Source organism: Lithobates pipiens, unplaced genomic scaffold (assembly GCF_037356315.1).
Source record: "Lithobates pipiens isolate NorthernLeopardFrog02 unplaced genomic scaffold, aLitPip1_a1.2 Scaffold_25, whole genome shotgun sequence".
NCBI classification, from domain to species: Eukaryota; Metazoa; Chordata; class Amphibia; order Anura; family Ranidae; genus Lithobates; species Lithobates pipiens.
Genome location: NW_027507787.1, coordinates 148,975,445 through 149,000,034, shown reverse-complemented (window position 1 = coordinate 149,000,034; position 24,590 = coordinate 148,975,445). Strand labels below are relative to the sequence as shown.

Below are 24,590 nucleotides of genomic sequence, written 5' to 3'. Positions count from 1 at the left end.
GGGAGTTGGGAAGTACGTGATGTTACCAGTAGGGCCCAAAATGGTCACTACACGCTGTGCAGGACCTAGGGCCGTGGCCATGACTCTTCCCCTGTGCAGCAGAGATTAATGTGTGATTGTTGCTATGTAGGCTTCAGGCAGCAGGTTGTTAAGCTGGGGAGCTACGGTGACAGTATAAGGAGCGGGTCAGATACAGAGGAGTCAGGGAGACTGGCACCGTATCAGGGTGGAGCAAGATTGCTGCCACTCAGAGGATGGGTGTGGAGAATGCTGTCCTCAGGCATTGGTCTGGCAGGCTGGGGAGCACTGGTAACTAAAGGAAGGGGCCGGGTGCAGAGGAGGCAGGGAGGCCAAGGGTAATTGTTGGTACCACAGCAGAGTTGAGCAAGATGGCCGTGGTATACAGCGCTGCAGCCAGATCCACACTGTCTCAGGCGGCCATAAAAGGCAGGTGACTGGCCTTGGGTGGTGCGCTTACAGACCGGGAAGCTCTAGGCACTGTGTGATGAGCGAGGCATGTGTGAAGGAAAAGAGCATGTCCAGGATTTTTTCAGGATGTCAGGAGCACTTCAGCAGCAACACTTCTCAGACTTCTATCTGGCCACGCCCCCCCCCCGTGTGAAACTTTACCTTTTGTTCAGGAGCTTCCTGTAATAAAGACTAGGGTTGCACTGTTACTGATACCAGTAATGGTGCAGATTTCGAGTATTAGCACAAGTACTGCTATTTGCGTAAATTTTCTGATACCCAAAACCAATCCCTTTGCGATGCGATTTGAGCCCAAACAAAATCAATGGGCACAAATATTACCGCAAAGAATTAAATGTGATTTGAACAGGAATGCTGTATGATTCCTTTCCGAATTGCATTCAGTTTTCTTCACCACTCCTGTGTGAGCCCAGGCTGAACTCACTATGGCTTGTTATCAACTATTTGGGGAGTACTCGGTAGCAGCGAGTACTTGACCGAGTGTGTCGTGTTTCTACTCTTTCCTCGTGCAGGGTAGCTAGTCTTGTCTCCGCCCCTCCTGTAGTTTTCTGCAGGCAGCCTGTACTGGGTGGAGCCTGCTGGCTCCCTTCCTCAGCTCTACTCTCTGCACCTACTATGTACAGCACAGCGACGATGCCTAGGTGATATCTGGATTTGCAAAAACATTTGGTGCACTTAAAGCTGATGTATGTTTTTTGAGGTTTAGGAATATTTTTTAAATAGAATTTTTGTGTCTTTCAGTTCATCATTCAAACAACCTGCAAGACAAAGGCATAATGAGCTAGTATGCATGGCATACTAGCTCATTATGAATTACCTGAGATCGAAGCGACCCTCGTTCACCTCCTCCGTCGCCACCAAAATACCCAGAGTGACTTCTGTGTATCGCTGTTCTGGCGCTGTGACTGGCCAGAGCCGTGATGACATCACACTCGCACCTGCGTGCGGGAGCCGTCAGTGACGGCACGATCCCATTCATTTAAATGGCATGCTCAGTGTGCCTGCACCGTTGTCTATGGTGCGAATGCGCTGCAGATATCGGTGCCGTCTCTCTTACAACTATCTCCTTAACCGTTTTATTTAAGGAGATGTTTCTTGCACCTACAGGTAAGCCTTAATCTAGGCTTACTTGTAGGTCAAAGTGGTCTGTAAAGGTTTACAACCACTTTTAAATAGGCTTTTAACAGTCCTGGTGGATGAGGTCAGCCTTCCCCCGTCTGCAATGGCACCACAGATAAGAAGATAGAGGCCAACTTTAAGGTGTGCTTGCTGGTAGGAGCAGCTCCGCAGTTTGTGTAGTTTGTACTGTTTTAGGTGGAGATTCTCAAGTCCTTAGTTTCTCTGTTCTAGAGACTTCCAACTCGTCTTGCAGTTCTTTTGTAGATTTTCTGAGAGCTTTGATTTTCTTGGTAGATGCCTTGGAAAATTCTATACGACAGCTTTCACAGGTGGACTCTGTACACATGAGAAGAATCCTATGGCTCAAGTGCTGGTCAGTGAAATTTTCTCAGCAGGACACAAATTAAGAGGCTCCCCATTGAATGGCGTTTTTGCACCTTCCTTGCATGTCTTCAAGGTGACGGTGACTTTAAAAACATATTTTTTTTTTTTGCCAGAAAATTACTTAGAACCCCCAAACTTTATTCAGATTTCCCCCTCCCCAACACCCTAGAGAATAAAATGGCGGTCGTTGCAATACTTTGTCACACCGTATTTGCGCAGCGCACTAAAAAAAAAAGTTTTAAAGTTAGCCCAATTTTTTTTTTATATTGTGAAAGATAATGTTATCTCAAGTAAATTGATACCCAATATGTCATGCTTCAAGATTGCGCCGCTCGTGTAATCCCGACAATCTTTCTCTTATATTCACCGACCGACACAGCTCCTCTTAGCCATTGGGTTGTTATGCCCACCACTAGGAGAATACTAGGCATTACTTTACGCTTTAGTTCAGGGGGCGGTCCCTTGGGCAACAACCCTCCAGCCTGTCATGCAGCCATCAGTTTTATTTTGCCTAGTGAAGAAGGACCTAGGAACCCTGCAGGCCCATCGGTCCGTGATTTTTTTTTTTTTTTCCCCGAAAGAAACGTGACTTTTTGCTCAAGATGATTTCTCCCCGTGATCTATCAACAGCCGGCTGGGTGACAGGCTGCATACTCTTATCCTTGTAGTCTCCCCAGTTCGGACATCGAGCGTGTGCAGGCCGCAACCAAGCGCTCGGCAGGCCACAACAAAACCTCAGCTCCAGAGGTGGTCGTGAGCGTTTATGCTCAGGGGCATACATATGACCGGAATACTGATGTCTGTGTCACAGTATGCCAGGCCAGCAGCCACCCTGTACTGATCAGTGAGTGGGTCTGTGATGGAATGTCTCCCAGCTCTTCAGGACTGGTAAGTAAAGCTCTCCCTGGCTTGGCGGGGCTGAGCAGCAGGCCATTCCCTGGGAGGTCGATTCGGGGGTCCCTCACCTCCCTCTCTTCTTTCCCTATCCCCCTCTTCCTCCCCCCCTTCCATCTGGGGATGCTGCTGAGCGGTGTGTGTGTGTCTATGCAGGGACTCTCCGGGGGGGCTCTCACCCTGGGTGGGGGTGGGGGGTGTGTATGCGCTGGCTAGCTGTGTCCCGGGTCCTGTTGTTCATGCCCCTGGAAGGTGTCTGAGGCCATGCTGGTGTCCTGCGCAGCGCTGTGCTCACCGCCTTTGTTTTCTCCCTGTACTGCATGGAGCTGCTTTCGGCAGCCATTTTAGGTGTGGACAAGGGCAACATGTTCTCCTGGGCTTCAGCGGCCATTTTCCTGGTGATTATTCCTGTACAGGACACCGGCTGCCATTTCCTTGAAGCCTGAACATGTTTTTTTTGTGTGTACTCTAGCGGCACCATGTGAGCCAACAGGGACTACAGGCACTACCTGCTGGATAGCGCAGAACCCCTCAGGGTGGTGAGTCATGTGGGAAAGAGCCCCTCAGCCAACATCAGTAAGGAGTTATGGGACGGTCCCTGTCCTAAGTCCCCTGCGGGTGGCAGACAGGGTAGGGTCAGCATGGCTTCAGAAACTAGTGTTTCTTCCCCCGAAATCCAGGCAATTGCAACTGGGTCACCTGCTGACTGCTCAGTGCCCCTGGACACTCTGACGGCGGTCCATTCGTTTGCTGCCAAGATGGAGGTGGCACATGGTCAAAAGGGTAAAAAAAGTGGCCCCAGCCCTCCCCGCCCTCTGGGGAGAGCTCTGACGCAGACTCTGGTCCTGCTAAGGCTGGTGACCCCTGCTCTGTCTTGTCAGATGACGCTGACCAGGGCTATTTGGACAGTGAGGATGAGTCCCCGTCCGGGTCCGTGCACGACAAATCTCTTGTTGGAGCACTTATCACAGCTGTGCGTGATGCCCTGAAGATTCAGGAACCAGCAGATCCTGCTGCTGATGTAGCGGCCCCTTTTGGGTCCCGCAAGCAAGCACATTCACCGAAGGTGTTCCCATATCTGACTTATTTTGACACGTTCATTTACAAGGAATGGGGTCGCCTGCAGCGGACCTTTTTCGGTCCCCAAATTCATGGCGGTGTTACCTCTTTGAGGAGAGCCTTCTCAAGAAGTGGTCGGCTTCTCCGGTCGTGGACCCCCCAATATCCAGGTTAAATAAAGTAACTACGATCCCGGTAGAGGGGACTCCTGCTTTTAAGGCTCCCAGGGAGGGGAAGGCTGAGGCATTGGCTCATTCCTTGTTTATGATGGTGGGGTCCGCCATGCGACCAGTAGTGGCATCTGCACTTGTGTAACACACTGAGTGGGCAGAACTGTTGCACTGTGAATTGGGAGAGCAACAGGCTTCTCCTGTCTGCGTGGAACTAGCAGACCAATTAGTGCAAGGCCTTAAGTACGTTTGTGACGCAGTCCTGGATACCCTTCCTCTGTTATCTAGGGCTTCAGTGTCAGCTGTGGTGCTGAGGCGCCTGATATGGCTAAAATGCTGGTCTGCTGACCAGGCATCCAAGAAAGCCCTGACGGATCTTCCCTTCCTTTCTCAACCGGCTTTTCAGAGCCTCGGATGACATTATTAAAAATGCCACTGGTGGTAAGAGTACCCTACCCCCACAGGCCAGGAAAGCTAAGGAGCCACGCCGTAGGCAAGGGCCCTCTTTTTCCGCTCAAAAACAGCCTTTTCGTCCGCCCGGAGCTTTGGCTAAACATCTCCAGCCCAACAGGACAACCACGGAAGGACAAAAATGTCCCTGGAACCGCAAGCCTAACAAGCCTGCGAACAAAAGTGCTACCGCATGAAGGTTTGCCCCCACCTATGTCTCAGGTGAGGGGTTGCCTTCGGGAGTTTGCAGCCCGGTTGTCCTCTCGACTATCCGACCAATGGGTCTGCGATCTGATTTCCTCAGGCTACAAGATAGTTTCTCTCTTGGCTGCCAAACAGATTCTTCCCCTCCAGCATACCCATATCTCTGGCTCACCGGGAGGCCCTCTTGGGGGCAGTAAGGGACCTGCTGAGTCGCGGGGTGGTTTTAACGGTATCGGAACGTTTCCAGGGATTCTACTCAAATCTCAAGAAGGAAGGTGTATGTCCAATCTTGGACCTAAAAGCCCTCAATCACTTTGTGAAAGTGCAGAGTTTCAGAATGGAATCGGTTCGCTTAGTAGTTGCTGCACTCAAGGGGACTCCCTGGCATCCTTAGACATCCAGGATGTGTACCGGCACATACTCGTATGCCTTCAGCATCAAAAGTTCCTGTGATTTGCAGTCTGGAAAGCCCACTACCAGTTTATGACTCTACCTTTTGGTCTGGCATCAGCCCCCCGAGTCTTTTACCAAGGTATTGGCTCCAGTTTTGGTGTTGCTACGGCAACGTGGGATCGTGATCGTGAGATACCTAGACGATCTCCTGAGGGCATCTTCCGCCTCAGAATTGGAGGAGGATGTGGCGATCACCATGCAGACGCTGCAGAAATTTGGGTGGCGGTTGAACCTAAAGTAGTCTGGGATTGTACCGACCCAGCGACTGCATCAGCTCCTGTTGAGTGGAAACATCATCCACGAAATGCATCGAGCCATGTTTTGATGCTTCAGCTACTTTTCATATGGAATCATGTTCATTGAACTATTTTTATGTACTCATGAATATTATTTTATTTCTTATTTGGTGGATGCATATTTACTGTGTGGATGCATTTGTCGGTGCCTGGCATGCTGTTGTTGGCAACTCTGTGCTACACTATTTACCAACAAAACTATGTGTCATTACATATATATGGGTATTTTTTACTATGCTTTTGCCATGTGTACGTTACCTGTATGTATATGGAACTAATATTCTTCTGTTTTTATATTTATGTTAACAATTAAACATTTTTAGGTGAAATTTAAATACAATGTTATTTACCTCCACTATCCAATTTGCTTCACCTAAAGTCCCAATCTTCCCTTGATAATTGCAATTGAATATGCAATATATTTTTTCCCCTGTTTTTTTTTGATAAAAATGCAGTACCGTTAAGTTAATGCGCTGTTGCATTACATTCCGCAGTTTTTGGTGTGGTTGTGGGTAGTCACTCCTGTTGAGGGTACCCTGGTTTTGTGGTGGATTTCTCCACGCACTTTTTTTTTTTTTGCGAGTAAAGTTTCACTAGTTCCCACTTGCCATGGTGGATGAAGTTTCTATGCTGTTTTTCCACCCCTCGTTTGGCACTGCTTGGGGATGTGCCAATGGCTAAGAGCTGTGTCGGTCGGTAAATATAAGAGAAAATAGGATGTTTTGTACTCGCCATAAATTCTTTTCTCTGTAATTCACCGAGCGTCAGCGCACCCGCCCCTCCTTTTTCTCAAGTTATACTGCTTGTTGATGTACTGATGACTGCATGGCAGGCTGGAGGATTGTTGCTCTAGGGACCACCCCCTGGGCAGAACTAAAGAGTTCTGAGTGTTACATAAAAAGTAATGCCTAGTATTCTCCTAGTGGTGGGCATAACCACCCAATGGCTAAGAGAGGAGCTGTGTCGGTCGGTGAATTACAGAGAAAAGGATTTTACGGTGAGTACAAAAAATCCTATTTTTAATCTTACTCTCCATCGGTGACATTTTTAAAAAATTCTACAGGTTGCATGTTTTTTTTGTTAGAGGAGGTCTAGGGCTAGAATCATTGCTCTCGATCTATCGATGGCGGCGATACCTCACATGTGTGGTTTAAACACAGTTTTCACATGTGGGCACTACTCACGTATGCGTTCCCTTCTGCACGCGAGCGCGGTGTGACAGGGCGCGTTTAAAACACATTTTTTTCTTATTATTTATATTTTTTACACTATTTATTTATTTTTTAAAGTCACTTTTATTCCTATTACAAGGAATGTAAACGTCCCTAATAAAAATAATGCATGACAGGACCTCTTAAATATGAGATCTGGGGTCAAAAAGACAGACATATTTTCACTAAAATGCAATAAAAAAGAAAAAATGCCCCTTTCAAGAGCTATGGGTGGAAGTGACGTTTTGACGTCGCTTCCGCCCTGTAGTGTCATGGAGACAGGTGGGGGCCATCTTCCCCTCATTCGTCTCCATGCACAGCCACGGGAAGGATCTGATTGCCTCCACCGCTGCCGTCGGCTCCGGTAAGTGGCGGAGGGGGCCTCTCCCGCCCCCAATAAGTGATCTTGCGGCAAATCTGCCGCTGAGACCACTTTTATCTTGTACCGGACCACTGGCCGAACACGCCGATACTGGGATTATGGCAGCTAGCTGCTGCCATAACAATATCCGTCCTTAACCACTTGCTTACTGGGCACTTAAACACCCTTCCTGCCCAGACCAATTTTCAGCTTTCGGTGCTCTCACACTTTGAATGACAATTACTCAGTCATGCAACACTGTACCCAAATGAATTTTGTGTCCTTTTTTTCCCACAAATAGAGCTTTCTTTTGGTGGTATTTGATCACCTCTGGGGTTTTTATTTTTTGCGCTATAAATGAAAAAAGACCGAAAATTTTGAAAAAAAACGCATATTTCTTTGTTTCTGTGACAGAATTATGCAAATTATTAATTTTTCTTCATACAATTTATACTGCTACATGTCTTTGGTAAAAATAACCCAAATTAGTGGATATTATTTGGTCTTTGTGAAAGTTATAGAGTCTACAAGCTGTGGTGCGAATCGCACAAAATTGATCACATCTGATGTACTGGTGGCCTATCTCGCTTCTTGTGACCCGAACAAGTCAGGAAAGTACAAATACCCCCCAAATGAACCCTTTTTGGAAAGTAGACATTCCAAGGTATTTAGTAAGAGGCATGGTGAGCTTTTTGATGTTGTCATTTTTTTCCCACAATTCTTTGCAAAATGAAGATTTTTCATTTTTTTTATTTTTCTCCACAAAATTGTCATTGTAATAGGTTATTTCTCTCACGTGGCATGTGTATACCACAAATGACACCCCCCAAAAAATTCTGCTACTCCTCCTGAGTATTACAATACCACATGTGTGGGACTTTTTCACAGCCTGGCCACATAGAGAGGCCCAACATGCAGGGAGCGCCATCACGTGTTCTAGAAGCATAAATTACACATCTAACTTGTTGACTACTTATTACACTTTTGAAATACCAGGACAATGACACGTGACACTGATGACAGATGGCACTGATACGTGGCAATGATGACACTTATACGTGGCACTGATGACAGATGGCACTAATATGTGGCACTGATGACACGTGGCACTAATATGTGGCACTGATGACACGTGGCACTAATACGTGGCACTGATGACACGTGGCACTAATACGTGGCACTGATGACACGTGGCACTAATACGTGGCACTGATGACACGTGGCACTAATACGTGGCACTGATGACACGTGGCACTAATACGTGCCACCGGTGACAGATGGCACTAATACGTGGCACCAATGACGCGTGACACTGATGACAGATGGCACTGATAAGTGGCATTGATGACACGTGACACTGATGACAGATGGCACTGATAAGTGGCATTGATGACACGTGACACTGACAACAGATGGCACGTGACACTGACAGGTGGCACTGATGACAAATGGCACTGATGACAGATGGCACTAATACGTGGCACTGATGACAGATGGCACTATGTGGCACTAATAACACGTGGCACTGACAGATGCCACTTATACGTGGCACTGGGGACAAATGGCACTGACAACAGGTGGCACTGGGGACAGATAGCACTGCGGGCAGGTGGCACTGGGGTGGGGCGGATGGCACTGGGGCGGATGGCACTGGGGCAGGATGGCACTAAGGCGGATGGCACTGGGGCAGGATGGCACTGGGGGGGGGGGGGCATGGCACTGGGGGGGGGGGGCATGGCACTGGGGGGGGGCATGGCACTGGGGGGGGTGGCACTGGGGGAGGATGGCTCTGGGGGAGGATGATTCTGGGGGAGGATGGCACTTTTTTTTAACTTATTTTTTTTTTTTTTTTCTTTTGTACACTAACGGCTGCTGCAGCCGTTCTTCTCTCCCCTCTCACACGCTGTCTGTGTGAGGAGGGAGAGCGGCGCTGAGAGATGATCTCATATGTTTACATATGAGATCATCTCCCATTGGACACGCCGATCACGCTGTAAACGGCCGCTGTGATTGGCCGTTTACAGCGATCTGTGTTTGCCTGTCCCCGGGGGACACGGCAAACACAGAACTTCCACGATGCGCGCCCGCGGCGGCGCGCATCGCGGAAGTAAACACCAGGCCGTCCAGGGACGGCCAGGCGTAGGAAGCCGCCCGCCCTAAGGCCGTCATTCGGCTATAGGGCGGGCGGGAAGCGGTTAAAGTGAGGACGTAAATAAGCGTGCGGTGGTCCGGAAGTGGTTAAAGATGAAGGCGAAAGTCACAGATCAAAAACTTAAGCAACAAAACTTGGACTCTAGGCTAAATCCTTGCCTTTCTGTAAGAACTGTACCCTTACTTTCCCCAGATCCACAGACAAGTCCTCTTATCGGTAAGGGGGTAGCCCCACTCACACGGGTGGGGTGGATGTCTGTGTGCCTTTGCGGCCACCTGGACGTGGAATGTTATTTGCCACTGGTTCTGACTGGGTCTGCAGCATGGTGTCCAGGGCTTACAAACTGGAGTTTTGCTGCTCCCCCCCTCCATGCTACATGTGCTCAAAGGTTTCCTCAGAGCCACAATGTACTGCTTCTGCATGAGAATTGCTTGTCTTTTCATTCCCATGTGAAGTCCTTGAGGTTTTTGGAAAGTCCCTCAACTTCAGCCTGTGAGATGGTACTGGGGAAGATGGTAGTTCCATGTGGTTCCCTATGCCCTTTTGCACTCCAGGACTCTTCAGTGCAATACCCTTTAAGTATGGGACAAATGTCAGGAGTCCTTTTATCTGCCAATGCATCCGATGCCCAAAACCACCAGCTCTGCAATGGTAGGTATCCATGCAGATGATGAATACTGATTAACATCCTGCAACTACAGGCGATTTGGCGGACTCTTATAACTCTGATATGACGCTAATAACCTTCCGGTTGCCCTATCCAGGTGAGGTCAGAGTGCTATGGCTGTGTCATATCTAAACAATAGAATAAGCAGCGCTGAATATAATATAAATCCACACCAGTGAATTCAAAAATATTGAATACTATAGATCCACTCCAGTGAACATGAATTACTAAATGTTACTACACTGTGCAAACCCTGCCCTGTGCATATAAAAATAGAGAAAAATAAAATAAATGACTTGTATCGAAATCAATTAACACAAATTATTGTATAGTGCATGTCACCAGATGCACCAGATGAATAGTGATGACAAATGCATACAAACTGTTGAAATAAATCACCCTGTGACTAAATATTGTTCAACACTAAAAATAAAGAACGAGAATCAAGTGAATCCGCTGTATATGCCTCACACATTCGTGTTTGGCTGGATGTGCTTTTCCCCTTTACAGGGTTTAAATGGGATATCCAAATTTCCAATTCGGAATACAGGGCTGGTGCCATGGCTGTTCCCATAGATACTCTCATGCAACAAAGAAAAGATTTGCTTCCATAGCGTGATACAGTATAAAACATTTTAATCACACACAAAATACCTCTCACATTGCACTCAGATCAAAGGATGAGTAAACACGCCAAATATAAAAAGTCACAGCACTCTTGAATAACTCATACTGAAACATAGGTGGTCACGGCGGACCCAGGATATGCAGGAATGATGGATAGTCTCTCACCGCTCCTTAACTGTACCGCCGCTTTGCAGGGATCAATGCAAGATGTTCAGCATCCTATATGTACCTCTCTCATTCGCCTAGTAGCCAAAATCCGACATGTTTCGTCATAAAATTGACTTAATCATGGAACTGATCACTAGGCAAGAAAAACTGACTTTTATTTTCCCCAAACTGCTCTCAATGGGCGGTGTGTAATCACCGCACATGCGCATCACCTGTGTCCCCATTCCCATCAATGGTTCAGTTCACACTGCTCATTAATAAAGAGTCAATCCATGATACAATCTAACAAGCTTTTAAAAATTATATGTAAATATCGCTCCAACAATCTGAAGCTCAGTTGCACAAAAATAAAAGCAGAATTATAATCTATACAGATATTGGTAGTGAATAGCAGCGGAGAATTTCCACAAAGGGAGTCGCTCTCAACATATCAATCTGCATCGGTATGTGTAGCACCCTATCTCCATAGTGCAGCCTTTCCCCCTATCCCCCCAATTTCTATTGTTATATTTTATCAAATGCTACATGCATTGGAGAAGGGGGGTGACCTGCAGACTTAAAATAAACAAATTGGAAATGGGTTTTATGGATATCTATATCTCCATTAAAGAGAACTAAATACCACACATGAGACGGATATAATTAATGCATTCAAGATGCCTTACAACTTAACATCTGTCCCATTTACATGGATCATATCCACATGCTGGGAAATACACCTGCATTAACCCACATGTATATATCACTAATTAAGTCACTGGTCCTATTTAAACTAAAATAAAAAAATAAAAAAATGTATAAAAATACATATATACATATGTGTAATCACACTGCTTACAGTGCGCGTACAACACATGTATACACATAACATATATAAACTTATACATAATGACAATTCATTGTATATAAAAAAAAAACAGCAAGAAAAAACCGTGCTGCAAAAATAACATCCAGCCCGATCAAAAATTGCTAATGAAGCAACCCTAGATAGAGTTCAATATTCGTCCCTCTTGGAGAGAGACGCATCATCAAAAATATCCACAGAGTCTCCATGTGAGGCATATACAGCGGATTCAACGTATGGACTATGATTTCACTGGGATTCATTGCATTACGTTCTGAGGAACTTTCACAGTGGTGATTGTAACAATTTTTTTTAGGAAGTGGACATTGTCTGTCTGATAGAACTTTTAAACAATTCACTTGATTCTCATTCTTTGTTTATTTTTAGTGTTGAACAATATTTAGTCACAGGGTGATTTATTTCAACATATTGTATGTATTTGCCATCACTATTCATCTGGTGACATGCACTATACAATAATTTTGTTAATTGATTTCGATACAAGGTATTTTTTATTTTTTTCTCTATTTTTGTATGCACAGGGCAGGGTTTGCACAGTGTAGTAACATTTAGTAATTCATGTTCACTGGAGTGGATCTATAGTATTCAATATTTTTGAATTCACTGGTGTGTATTTATATTATATTCAGCACTGCTTATTCTATCCTTTAAATAAGGATTATTGTACACATTTTGTTTTTATAAAGTGGCGGCTTAGTTTAAAGTTTTTGAGTGAGTGTATCTTTGTTTTACATATGGCTGGGTCATGCAACAACCATCAAGGAGGGGCAAGAAGTCCCTCTGCTCAGGAAAAAGCAAATCTGATCTGGTTTTGGGCAGATTTTCACTCTTTGGCCCTCTCCTTTGTGTAAACTATTGGCAAGAAAAATGGCAAACTGGAAGAATGGGCCCTTTATCTGGAAGTGCTGGGAGATATTTGTTGGGGGTGCCAAATATGGATCCCTTGGTGTCCAGAGTTAAAAACTAATTGGACAAGTCCATGTCCCAAATCTGGTATCTTCAGGCAAGCTTTTTCTGATCTATGCCTTCCTCCACTTTTTTCCTAGCCTGTTGAGCAGGATATAGGTAGAGGGCATTCTGTGATTCTGCTCACATCTACGTGGCCAAGAATGTGCTATGTAGACATTGTAAATCTTGTTGCAGATGAGCCATGGGCTCATCCAGATTGGCAAGATTTACTGTCTCAGGATCTGATCTTCCATTTTGCTTTACGTTTGCGGGCTTTAATGGCATGGCTGAAACCCAAATTTCTGGGGATAGGCATGTCTCTGACTTTATAATCTCTGCCCTCCAAGCAAAAATGTCAACCTCTAGTAAGGTGTACACACCACACCATACATGATTGCTTTTTTCATCTGGTGTGGGGTTTAAAACTTTAATCTTCGACAGTATATTGCAAGGAGCATTTTGACCCTTTTCCAGTTTGGTGTAAAGATTTCCCTGGCTTTAAGTACGAGAAGGGACAGATCTCTGCCTTTTAAAAAAAATAAAAAATAAAAAGAGCTGTTGCATCTCATCCTTTGGTGTCATGCAGATTGTTCTGTCTCTGCCACCTACCTTGTCTCCATGGAATCAGAACTTGGTCTTGTCTGTTTTGCCGACTTCTCCATTTTAACCTAAGAGATTCCCTTGTTGCTCCTTATGCAAAGTTGCTTTAGTGCCATTACTTTGGTTCACAGGGTCTGAGTTGGCTGCGTATTCCTTCAGTGAACCTTTTCTGGTTCTTTTCCAGGAGGCCTTAGTCCTCTTTCCTACCTAGTGGTTTATTCAACGCACTTGAATCAGGACATTGTATTGCCATTTCTGAGTTAACGACTCTTTTGTTATAAGTACCCATTTTTCATAAAGACAAGACAGTCTTATGCCCATGGCCATCTTCTTCCTAAAGTGGTATTAGTCTTCCATCTCAATGAAGACCTAGTCCTGCCATCATTGTGCCCTGCTTCAAAGCATCCAAATTAAATTTGATTTTCACTATCAAAGCGCAAAGAGTCTACCTCAAAGCGACAGCTTCTATCTGGAAGACAGACATCCTATTCATCCTACCCTCCAGACCTTGCAAACAACTTCCTACTTTTAGGTTCATCATTGCTAGTTAGGGTAGACAAATCATCACTGGAGGTCCTTGTCCTAAGCCCTCATTCACACGATTTGACAGTTAAAAGTTGCACCCCATTGCCATGGAACCATTAAAATTTCAGCGACATGTCACAGCGACTTTGACAATGTTTTCTGCAGTACTTTTTGCCAAATTCATTATGACTTGCATTAACTTTTAACCACTGGGCACTTAAGACCCCTTTCTAACCAGGCCAGTTTTCAGCTTTAGGTGCTCACATTTTTAATGACAATTAGTCATGCAACACTGTACCTATATGAAATTTTTGTCTTTGTGTGTGAAAAAAAAAAAAAATCACTGTTGGGTTTTTTTTTTTTTTGCGCTATAAAAGAAAAAAGACTGAAAAATTCTGTTAAAAAAAAAATGCATTTTTCTTTGTTTCTGTTATAAACATTTTTCAAGTTAGTAATTTTTCTTCATATATTTTGGCCTAAATGTAAACCGCTACATATATTTGGTAAAAATAACCCATAACGGTGTATATTATTCCTTGTGAAAATGAGAGTCCACCAGCTATGGTGTCAATCTCTGAAAATTTATCACACCTGAAGTATTGACGCCTATCTCATTTCTTGAGACCATAACAAGCCAGGGAAGTACAAATAACCCCCAAATGACCCATTTTTTGGAAAGTAGCCATCCAAGGTATTTAGTAAGAGGCATGGTGAGTTTTTTGAAGTTGTAATTTTTTCCCACAATTTGCAAAATCGAGATTTTTATATTTTTCTTTCACAAAATTGTTATATTAGCAGTTATTTCTCACACACAGCATGTGTATAGCACAAATTACACCCCAAAACACATTCTGCTACTCCTGAGTATGGCGATACCACATGTGTGAGACGTTTACTCAGCGCGGCCACATACAGAGGCCCAACATGCAGTTAGGGCCATCAGGCGTTCTTGGAACATAAATTACACACATAATTTCTTGACTACCTCTTACACTTTTGAAGGCCCTGGAGCACCAGAATAATGAAAACGCCCCAGAAATGACCCAATTTTGGAAAGAAAACAACCCAATGTATAATCTGAGGTATATAAAATCTTTTGAACATGTCATTTTTTTTTTTCTACAAGTTTTTGGGAAATGTGTAAAGAAAATGATTTTTATTTTTTTGTTACACAACATTGTCAACTTACACAATATTTCTAACACATAGCATGTACATAGTAAACATTACACTCCAAATAGATTTTTCTACTCCTCCTGAGTATGGCGATACCACATGTGAGACTTTTCCACAGCGTGGCCACATACAGAGTACCAACATATAGGGAGCACCGTCAGGTGTTCTAGGGACATACATTTTTAAAATCTTATTTGACTACCTATTACACATTTGTGAGGCACTGTAGTGGCATGGATGATAACTGATGTGGCATGGATGAGCATGAATGAGTATGGCTGGGTGTGGCTAATTATAGATGGGGGTGGATGGGATGGCTGAGCATGGATGAGAATAGATGGCTGGGTGTGGATGAATCCTGTCACTGAGCAGCGATGTGGGCACTACACATGCAGCCTACAGCGCTGCCGCTACCGATCTCTCCCCCTCTCCCCTCTGCTCACACTGGACAGAGAGGGGAGGGAGGAATCGGAAATCACGTTGGTTTGTTTATATGTGATCGCTCCGTCATTTGTCCAAAGGACCCCACGGTCACAGATGTTCTTGTGTGCGCGCCCCAGGGGGGCACGAGCGGGATTCTGGGGGCACGTCACTGTACGCCCTCCCAGAGTTAAGTAACCGCCCTGTAGCCGTCATTCGGCTATGGACCAGTTGTTAAGTGGTTAAACTAAGTCGCAAGCCACAATGAAATCAGCGGTGCAAATTGCACTGATCTGCAGCTTTAAAATTGTGCTGAAGTAGCATAATTTAAAAGCCACACCAGTGTGAACCAGGGCTAAAGGACAAAACTCCTATGCTCTTGCTTGCACCACCAGGTCAGTGGGTGTTTCCTATGCATTCTGGCAGCTGGCCTCTGTTAACCAATTTTGTAAGGGTGCCACCTGGTCCCCTGTTGTACCTTTTCAAATTTACACGAGGTGGATGCCAAGCCTACTGTGGATGTAGCTTTTGCCCACAAGGGTCTTTCATCACTCTTATGTTGGGTCTGTTGACCTTTTGAGTCTGTTGACACATTTGTTTGCCTAGTTGTTACCCACCCATCTTATTAATTTCTTGGGAGTGTCTCTGGGTTTATGAATACTCGGCCTGTTCCCTGTACGATTTTAGATGGAGCTTGAAAAATCTCAAGGACCAGGTCGCCATTCTGCCCTGGTGCCTGGGCTTTTGTTAGGCCATTCACTGCTGACACCAGCTCACACGCTCCAAGCTGAGCGGGTCTTAGAGGTGATACCCCATCCTAAAGGGGCTGGGCCTTCCATCTCCTGTTGTGTGTGCTGGGCCGAGCTGTGTAGCTGATTGTATGGGATCGGGTGTTTCCCCCATCTGGGGGGTTGACCAGATGTTAGATGGGCCCTGTGCGGAGGTGGATGGCTCTGTCTCAGGCGGGCAGTGCGGGCTGTCAGAGCTCTAGGTGATCAGGGCTTGGGCTGGAGGGGGGTGGAGCATTGCCGCCAAGGGCTACATGGTGAGCTCCCTGAGGACAAATTGGCTGTGCCACACACCCTGCGCTCTTCCAGCTATTTATTTTGGTCTCTGCTTGCCCATCAGTGAGCTGGGACCAGCATAGCAGGTGCCGCCGTCTCTCGTTTATGACCCGGAGGTGAGTTTCCCTGGTCATTAAGGCTGGGAAAGAATGAAATACAGTGCCATCTGCATTGCTTTACATTCAATGGACAATAGGGGAGACATCTGGAGTCTTGGATGTCTCATTGACAAGAACCTGTCATCAAAATAATCACCTCATAGGGGACTTTGTCACCTACGTGATGAAAAAGGAAAGTTAATTATTTTTTTGTTGTAAAAATGTAAAGTATAAATCACCCCCCCCCCCCCCCAAAAAAAAAGGATAAAAATGTAAGCCTTCCCACCTCCAACCATACGCACATACAAACACGTCTATGCCTAAAATCGATTGCATTTTGCCACGCATGCAGGAATGAGAGCTATAATTTTAGCACCAGACATCCTACTTAAAGCTTCGGTTAATTAAAAAAAACAAAAAAAAAACAAACCTGGAGCAAAACTTGGAGTACAGGACATAAGCCCCCCTCTTTTCTATACCTTGCATTGCTTGCTACAAAACTGAGTGGGGTAGGGTTACGGATTTATGGGTAAGTCAAAACATTTTTTGTCTTCCCTACTTTGTCTCCTCATTTATCAACACACCAATTTGAATTTTATATAAAACCTGTTCATTGTTATTGCATACCTTTTCTGACCAGTAATGTAATCTGGGTCTCTGTGCTTCACCAAACAATGCAGGTAGATTGTGGCTGGTTGGAAGGGCGCAACAGGTTGATTAGCTTCTTGAAAACATCACAGGATCCTGTCTTGGCCCTCCTCTGAAATGTACAAACATCAAAATGCCTGGATGTTATTCTGGGAGAATGGGCTTTACTAAGCAGGCTGCCTTTGCATGTATTCCTAGGTAAACGCCCGCATGTAATCCTGGCCCTGTATGATTTGAAAGAACTAAAATTCAATGAATGGATTGGTTGGTCCAGGGACAAGTCAGACTCTGGAGGACAGGGCTAGATGGTTCTGGATGTCCTCCAATCAGGAAATTAGGCTAGCACTATGTGACTTGCTGCATCATCTTTTGTGAGAAGCTCACAGTGTGCAGAGAAATCTGAGTAAACTATTTTGTAGAGGAGCCAGTACAACTGTGTCCAAGACTGAAGGGAAGTGTGTAAGTTCTATATGTGGATGGTGGCACTGTAATAATAAAAAAAAATCTAAGCACTTCTTTTTTTTTTTTTTTTTTTTTTTTTAATTGGATACTTGTCACATGACCCAGATCCTTCCCAGTCTGTCTGCAAGGAAATAAGCAGGAGCTTCTAGTCCTCTGCTGCTAATATGCTCAAAATAAAAATAAAAAAACAGCCTTTGGAATACAGAGTAAAAATGTATATCAAACTGTTTTCAATTGTCATACAAATATATCTTTTAAATCACATTTTTATTTTTTGCCAACATGGTGGTGCGTGGATTTCTGGCAGTCTCAGACCGTGTCACGCCCCTCCAGCCTGTGTCTTAGAATAAGGGGGAAGTGAAGGCTCTATCAATCTACATGTAATATCCCACCCCCAAATGTGTTTAGCTGGTTAGTGGGCATGGAGGGAGTGGGCTGTCATTTACCACTTTGTATACACCCACATGTGTGACTCTATAATCACATGGGCTGCTCAGATGTGATGGGGAGCAAATGCTCAGCATAGAAAATCGCTGAAAACGGCGCATGTGCAGAGTTTCCGCCACAGCTGCAAAATTCCTAGCTGAATTTGGGACTTAGACAGAAGAGGGAGACATAACAGCAAATTAAGCAAGTTTTATTTGTAGAATACAGAAAATGAATCCCATAGAGACCGTACTGAACAGCATTGTAATTTAGTGACACTCTAATCTGGGGATAGATTCTTGTAGATATTCCCTAAAAGTAATATATTTATCATGCTCTTTTTTTTTTTTTTTTTTTTTTTTGTTTTAGCAATGGTATCGTGTTCTGGTTTGCAGCGTGGAGATGAATATGAAAACTGCGCAGGTCCTTTACATTGACTACGGAAGCCAGGACACTTTGGCATTTTGTGATTTGCAGCCAATGCATAAAGATCTAGACCTGGCCACCCCTCCTTGTGTAAGTCGTGTATTAACGCTTGTTTGGATTATAGTGAGTCTGTTAAGCGGCACTGATGGCCCCTTAACAGTGCAGTCCTACTTTTGGGACTGCACTGATTATTTGTGTAAATGTCCCCTCACACTTGCCGTTTACCGGCTCGCCTTTCCTCATACTGTTACAACGCATGAGAAAAGGACTACCAATAACCGGCAAGTTTGTTTTAAATGTGATCAGCTGTGATTGGATACAGCTGATCCCATTATAAAGGGCCACTGTGATTTGCTTTTTACCTCGATTTGTGATCAGCTGTGTCCGAAGAACACAGCGATCACGGAGCATGCCCAATCTGTGCCCCAGGGGTGCGGGAGGTGTGCCCTGAGGGATGTCCATGGACGCTATCTGTGTCCCGTTGAGAGGATTTGGCTTCACCTCCTGTCTTATAGACTATACAGGAAGTGAGATGAAATCCCTGGAAATGAAGTGAATTCCTTGGGGACCACAAGGTCACCAGAACTAGTTTCCCCATTGGAAGATTTCCCCTTCTCCCCTTCCCCCTTTCTATACAAACATTTCATTGTACCTATACCAGTTTATTTTTCAAAGATTGTGCAGATCGAAAATTTTAGATTCTCATAAAAGTTTGCTTTAACCTGGCAGGCTCAAGCCTGTAACCAGCTCTCACTGCAATTTTTGTACGTCAAACTGCAGCTAACTGGACTAGGGCAATGAACAACTAGCATGATCCTGTATTTCAGCCTCATGCAGTTACTGTGCAATTATGGCAGCTGCCGCTGCCTTTGTTTGTTTTGTTGTTGTTTGTACATGCCCTAAAACAGGGGTATCAACTTTTTCATCACAACATTTTGGTTGCCCGTAAGACTAGAAGTCCAGAGGACCCCCCACCCACACCTTACATCGGATGTTAAGAGCTCCCCACCATCAGAAGTCCCCCACCCTCCCTTATATCACAGTGCACCCCCCCCCCCCCCCATCTTGTGCTGCTGCTGGGAAGAAGCTGGGGCTAGTGATGACGAGCAGAAAGTGCAGGATCATTCAGAGGAGCTGGAGTAAACTGGCTGCTGAGACCCTAGCATTTCGAAATGCAAAGGATGAGTTGGCCCGAGCCCAGGCTTCAACTTCAAAGCCTAAGCTCCTCTCCTCCTTTTAGGCACAGGGCTTGGCCTACAAAGGCCATCAAGCCTTCCCTTAATCTCTCTTCAGAGTGGGGGGGGGGGTGGCTGTTGCAGTTCCTTTCTCTGGGTCACAGCTGTCCTAGACCAGTCGGTGGTTTAAAAAGGATACAAAATGGTTCAAAGGTCTACCACCTCACCACTTTTTTTTCTTTCAAAACAGTAAAAACTTCTCTAGGGTAGTTTTGCAGAATTCCCTGAAACAGCTCTTGTCCCAGGGAGTTATGACATCAGTAGCTCCCACAATACAAGCAGTAGTATTCAGAAGTATTCCGCTCAAACCTGTTCACAGTACCAAAGCCCAATGTATTCTGGGCTGGACACCGCAACAAAATATTGTATGGAATCTGCAAGGTTAGGAATTGCCTTTCTAAGACGAGGGGAATACATGACATCCGTGGACATCCAAGATGCCCATCTACATATTCCAATTTACTTACTTCATCAGTGTTTTCTATGCTTTTCAATGGAAGACAGCCACTTAGTTTGTAACACTGCTTTTCAGCCTATCCCATCACCCCAGAGTTTTGTCAAAGGTCTTGGCACCTTTTTTGCTCTTATGAGAACTTAGGGCATCCAATTCACATGCAAACTTGATGACCTTCTTCTGAAGGATTAATTTCCCTTGCAGCTATCAGAAAGTGTCCACCGAACATTTCAGCTGCTCCAGACCTTTGTCTGGGTGATCAATTTCAACAAATCTTCTCTCCAGGCTTCCTTTTGCTTAGGATAATAGGGTCTGATACTGGACACATCCCAAGCAAAAGTATTTTTCTCTTTTGTTCATTGATGGACACAGCTCCAGTAATCTTGACCGTAGGGGTATTACGCCAACTTCAGGAGAGAACTAGCCTGGCCATCGAGCATGTGCAAACCCCGGGTCGGCAACGACCTGACCCTCAGGCTCCAGGGGCGGCCTGTGAGCGCAACGCTCCGGGGCACACACATGACTGGACTACAGATGTCTTTGTCACAGTGTGCCGTGGCCAACAGCCACCCCGTACTGCTCGGGAGTGGGTCTCTGATGGGATGTCCCCAGCTTGTCCGGATGGAAAGTACAGCTCTTCCTGCCTCGGCGGGATTGAGCAGCTGGGCATTCCCTGGGAGATCGATTAGGGTTCCCTCTCCTCCCTCTCTTCTCTCTGTTCCTATCCACCCCCCGTGGAGGATGCTGTATGACTGGGCTATTGAGCGGTATGTGTACCTGGGCCAGGGGTCCTTCAGGGGGCTCTCATCCTGGATTGGGGGCTGCGCTGGTTGTCTGTGTCCCTGGGTTGTCTGTGGTCTCTCTGCATGTACTGCTGCCATAGTGCTGTCTGCCACCATTATCTCTGTTCAGTCACTGTGTACAGTTGCTTGTCGGCCATTTTCTGTGAGTCTCTGTGGAAAGTATGGTCGGAGGCCATTTTCCCTGTAATTGTCCTCTATACAGGGTGCTCTGCGGCCATTTTGTTGTAGCCTTAGCACGGTTTTTCTCTTTAGCGCTGGTCCCTGTACCTCAGAACAGCACGTTTTTTTTGCTCTGGACAGCTGGGAGCTGACATTGGACACAGGCACCTGTAACAGCACGGTGCAGCACTCGGTCAGGGTAATGAGTCCTGTGGTGGAGGCCCCTCAGTCTGCAGCAGCTAGGAAGGTGGGATTGAGCACCTGTCCTAAGTCCCCAAGGGTGGCAGACAGGGTGAGTGAGCATGGCTTCAGAAACTGGTGTTTCTTCCACCAGAACTCCCTGCAATTGCAACCGGCTCGTCTGCAAACAGTGCAGTGCTTTTGGATGATTTGTCGGCGGTCCTTGAAGCATTCTTTGCCAGGGTGGAGGCGGTGTGCGGGCGCAAAGGTGGTAGCACTTATCACGGCTGTGCGTAATACCCTGAAATTTCAGGATACAGCAGGATCCTCTGCTGAAGTAGCGATCCCTTTTTGGGTCCCGTAAGCCAGCCCGTACACCGAAGGTGTTTCCGTATCTGACTTATTTCGATAACTTCATATACAAGGAATGGGGAAGCCCGCAACGGAGCTTTTGGGTCCCAAAAAGAATGGTGGTGCATTACCCCTTTGAGGAGAGCCTTCTTAAAAAAAAAAAAAACGGTTGGCTCCTCCAGTCGTGGACCCCCCCCCCCCCACACTATCCAGGTTAAACTAAGAACAAAATAACCACGATCTGGTAGAAGGGACTCCTGCATTTAAGGACCCTACTGACAGGAAGGCCGAGGCAGTTGCCTGTTCCTTGTTTACGGTTGTGGGGTCAGCAATACGATCAGTACTGGCCTCAGCACTAGTGTCACACACACTTACTGAATGGGCAAAACTTGCACCATGAATTGGAGAAGCAGCAGGCTACTCCTGTCTGCGTGGAACTAGTAGACCAGTTAGTGCATGGCCTAATGTGCGTCTGTGACGTGGCCCTGGATATTCTTCCTTTGCTCCCCAGGGCATCAGTGTCAGCAGTGGTTCTGCGGCGCCTGGTTTGGCTGAAATGCTAGTCTGCAGACCAGCATCTAAGAAAGCCTTGACAGATCTACCCTTGGTGAGCGACTATTTGGAGCCTCGTTGGATGACCTTATTAAAAAAATGTCACAGGTTGGAAGAGCACCTTGTTCCCACAGTCCTGGAAGAATAAAGAGTCACTCCGCAGGCAAGGGCCCTCATTTTCTGCTCAAGAGGCTTTTTTGTCTGCTTGGGACTTAAGCAAAACGCTCCCAGTCCAACAGGGCGACTACTGAGGGATAGACACGTCCCTGGTCTCGCAAGCCAGCGAGCAAAAGTGCTTCTGCATGATGGTTTGCACCCGCCTGTCACTCGGGGGGGTCGCCTTTTGGAGTTTACAGCCCGGTGGGCCTCTCGGCTGTCCGACCAATGGGTCTGTGAACTGATTTCATTGGGCTACAAGAGTTCCCCTCTTAGCCACCAGATTCTTCCCCTCCTGCATACTCTTACTCCCGGCTCGTCGGGAGGCCCTGTTGGGGCCAGTAAGAGACCTTCTAAGCAGTTTCAGGGGTTCTAATCCAATCTGTAGTCCCCAAAAAGGAAGGGGTTCGTCCAATCTTGGACCAGAAAGCCCTCAATTGCTTTGTGAAAGTACAGAGGTTCATAAATGGAATCGGTTCGCTCAGTAGTCACTCCACTCCATCAGGGGGACTCCCTGGCATCTTTGGACATTCAGGATGCGTACTTGCACATACCCATATGCCTCAGGCATCAGAAGTTTCTGCGATTTGCAGTAGGGGAAGACCACTACCAGTTTGTGGCTCTCCCCTTTTGGCTTGGCTTCAGCACCCCGAGTCTTTACCAAGGTATTGGCTCCAATTTTGGCGTTGTTGCGACATGGGATCGCAGCCTAGACTATCTCCTGAGAGCAGCTTTCGCCTCAGAATTAAGGGAGAATGTGGCGATCACCATGCAAACTCTGCAGGAATTTGTGTGGTTGTTGAACCTCAGTCAGTGCTTGTGCCGACTCAGAACCTGGGGTACCTAGGCTTACTGCTGGACTCCGTGGAAGCCAGAGTTTTTCTCCCTTCAGACAAACTGAAAAAGAAAAAGTTAGGGTCTGGAAAACCATTCTACCACCTTCATCCTTACAATACACAGAAAAGAACAAGAGCCCTGGGACTTTGAGTGAGGTGGGAGAAATTTGGCAAACGTTCACAAAAAAATGCAATAAGGTCAATTTATTAATTACAAAATGTTACATAACCAATGGAAACAGCAATAAATGTGCTTTGCCCGGCATAGTGGCCCAGTTAAGAACACAAGCAGAGATAAATATCAAATCATTACATTAAGTACACATCCATTAAATAATAAAATTGATTTACATTGGTAAAAACAATTGATCTATATACATATCATAGGAGGTAGAAATTATACATGCGTAAATGAAACTCTATGTAAACAGTAGTAACACACTGCAAAAAGTGCCCAGCAGTGTAAACATAACAGGAAGCATCGATCGTGCCCTACGCGTTTCGCGAGTCTATTGCTCGCTCTTCAGGGGCAGATGCATTATTCTCAATCCGCTGGGCTAGATCTCCAAAACCTGATGGCAAGACAGCGGCAGTAGAAGTGTCCAAGTCGGGGACTGAGGGGACGCAGCAAGTGAACCGCAGAAGGAAGGAACCAGGACGTCCAGCACAGGCTGCATAAAGCACTCGGTCAGCGGTCTCTAGTATATCAAACACGTATCTAGAAAGTATGTATATATAGATGTATAAGGGTATGTATAGATATGCACATGTCTAAGGAGACAGAATGAAACCATAGAGAAAACATAACATAATAAGCTTCAATAATAGGAGTCAACATACTTGTCTAGGTTCATACAGGCTAAAATGCTACATATCTGTATGCCTATAGTAGTCAGTGCTCCAAGTGGTATGGGGGCTGTGCTAAATTAAAATAAACAAACAGACAATACAATATGGGTGGATCGTTAGTATTAAAGTAAATCCATGAGTCTGCTTGATGTATTACCTTGAAAGACTAAACGAGCCACAGCACGGGACGTGCATGCCTAAACCTGTGACCACTACATCAGACCGACATCCCGCAAATGCAAGTTGCAGCCGTGCCGGACATCCGGATATACCCACGGCAAGTCCACAAGCTCCGCCCCCAGCGTCATGTACGGATGGTGATGTGCTGGCGTCAATGGCGCCAACCATCACAGGGGGTGTGCACCTGCAATCACCCAACCTCCATCCGAGTTGTTCCACACAGCCCACAGTAATGTGAAATCAAATGACATCACAGTGTGGGCGTGGAAAACATGGCGCCGAAGTGCAGGTGGCCATGCCCATCAGAAAGACAGACGGGGACAGCAGGAGGCCAGAAGAGCCTCCCTTTTGCACGACGCAGCCCCCGAGCTGAGCAAACACTGCCACCATCAGGGCAAAAGGTGAGAAGGATTCAAAAACCCCCCCGGAATACATCCCCAAAAATAACAATAAACAAAACTAAACAGTTGAAT

The 24,590-nt window shown here is 45.8% G+C and overlaps 1 protein-coding gene across 1 annotated transcript in view; it reads left to right on the top strand.

The window, feature by feature from the left end:
- TDRD1 (tudor domain containing 1) overlaps window positions 1-24,590 on the top strand; it is a 299,412-nt gene that overhangs the window by 112,540 nt on the left and 162,282 nt on the right. Inside the window, exon 8 of the mRNA XM_077453765.1 lies at window positions 18,306-18,452. Coding sequence (XP_077309891.1) covers window positions 18,306-18,452 — 147 coding nt within the window. The remainder of the gene's footprint in view (window positions 1-18,305; window positions 18,453-24,590) is intronic.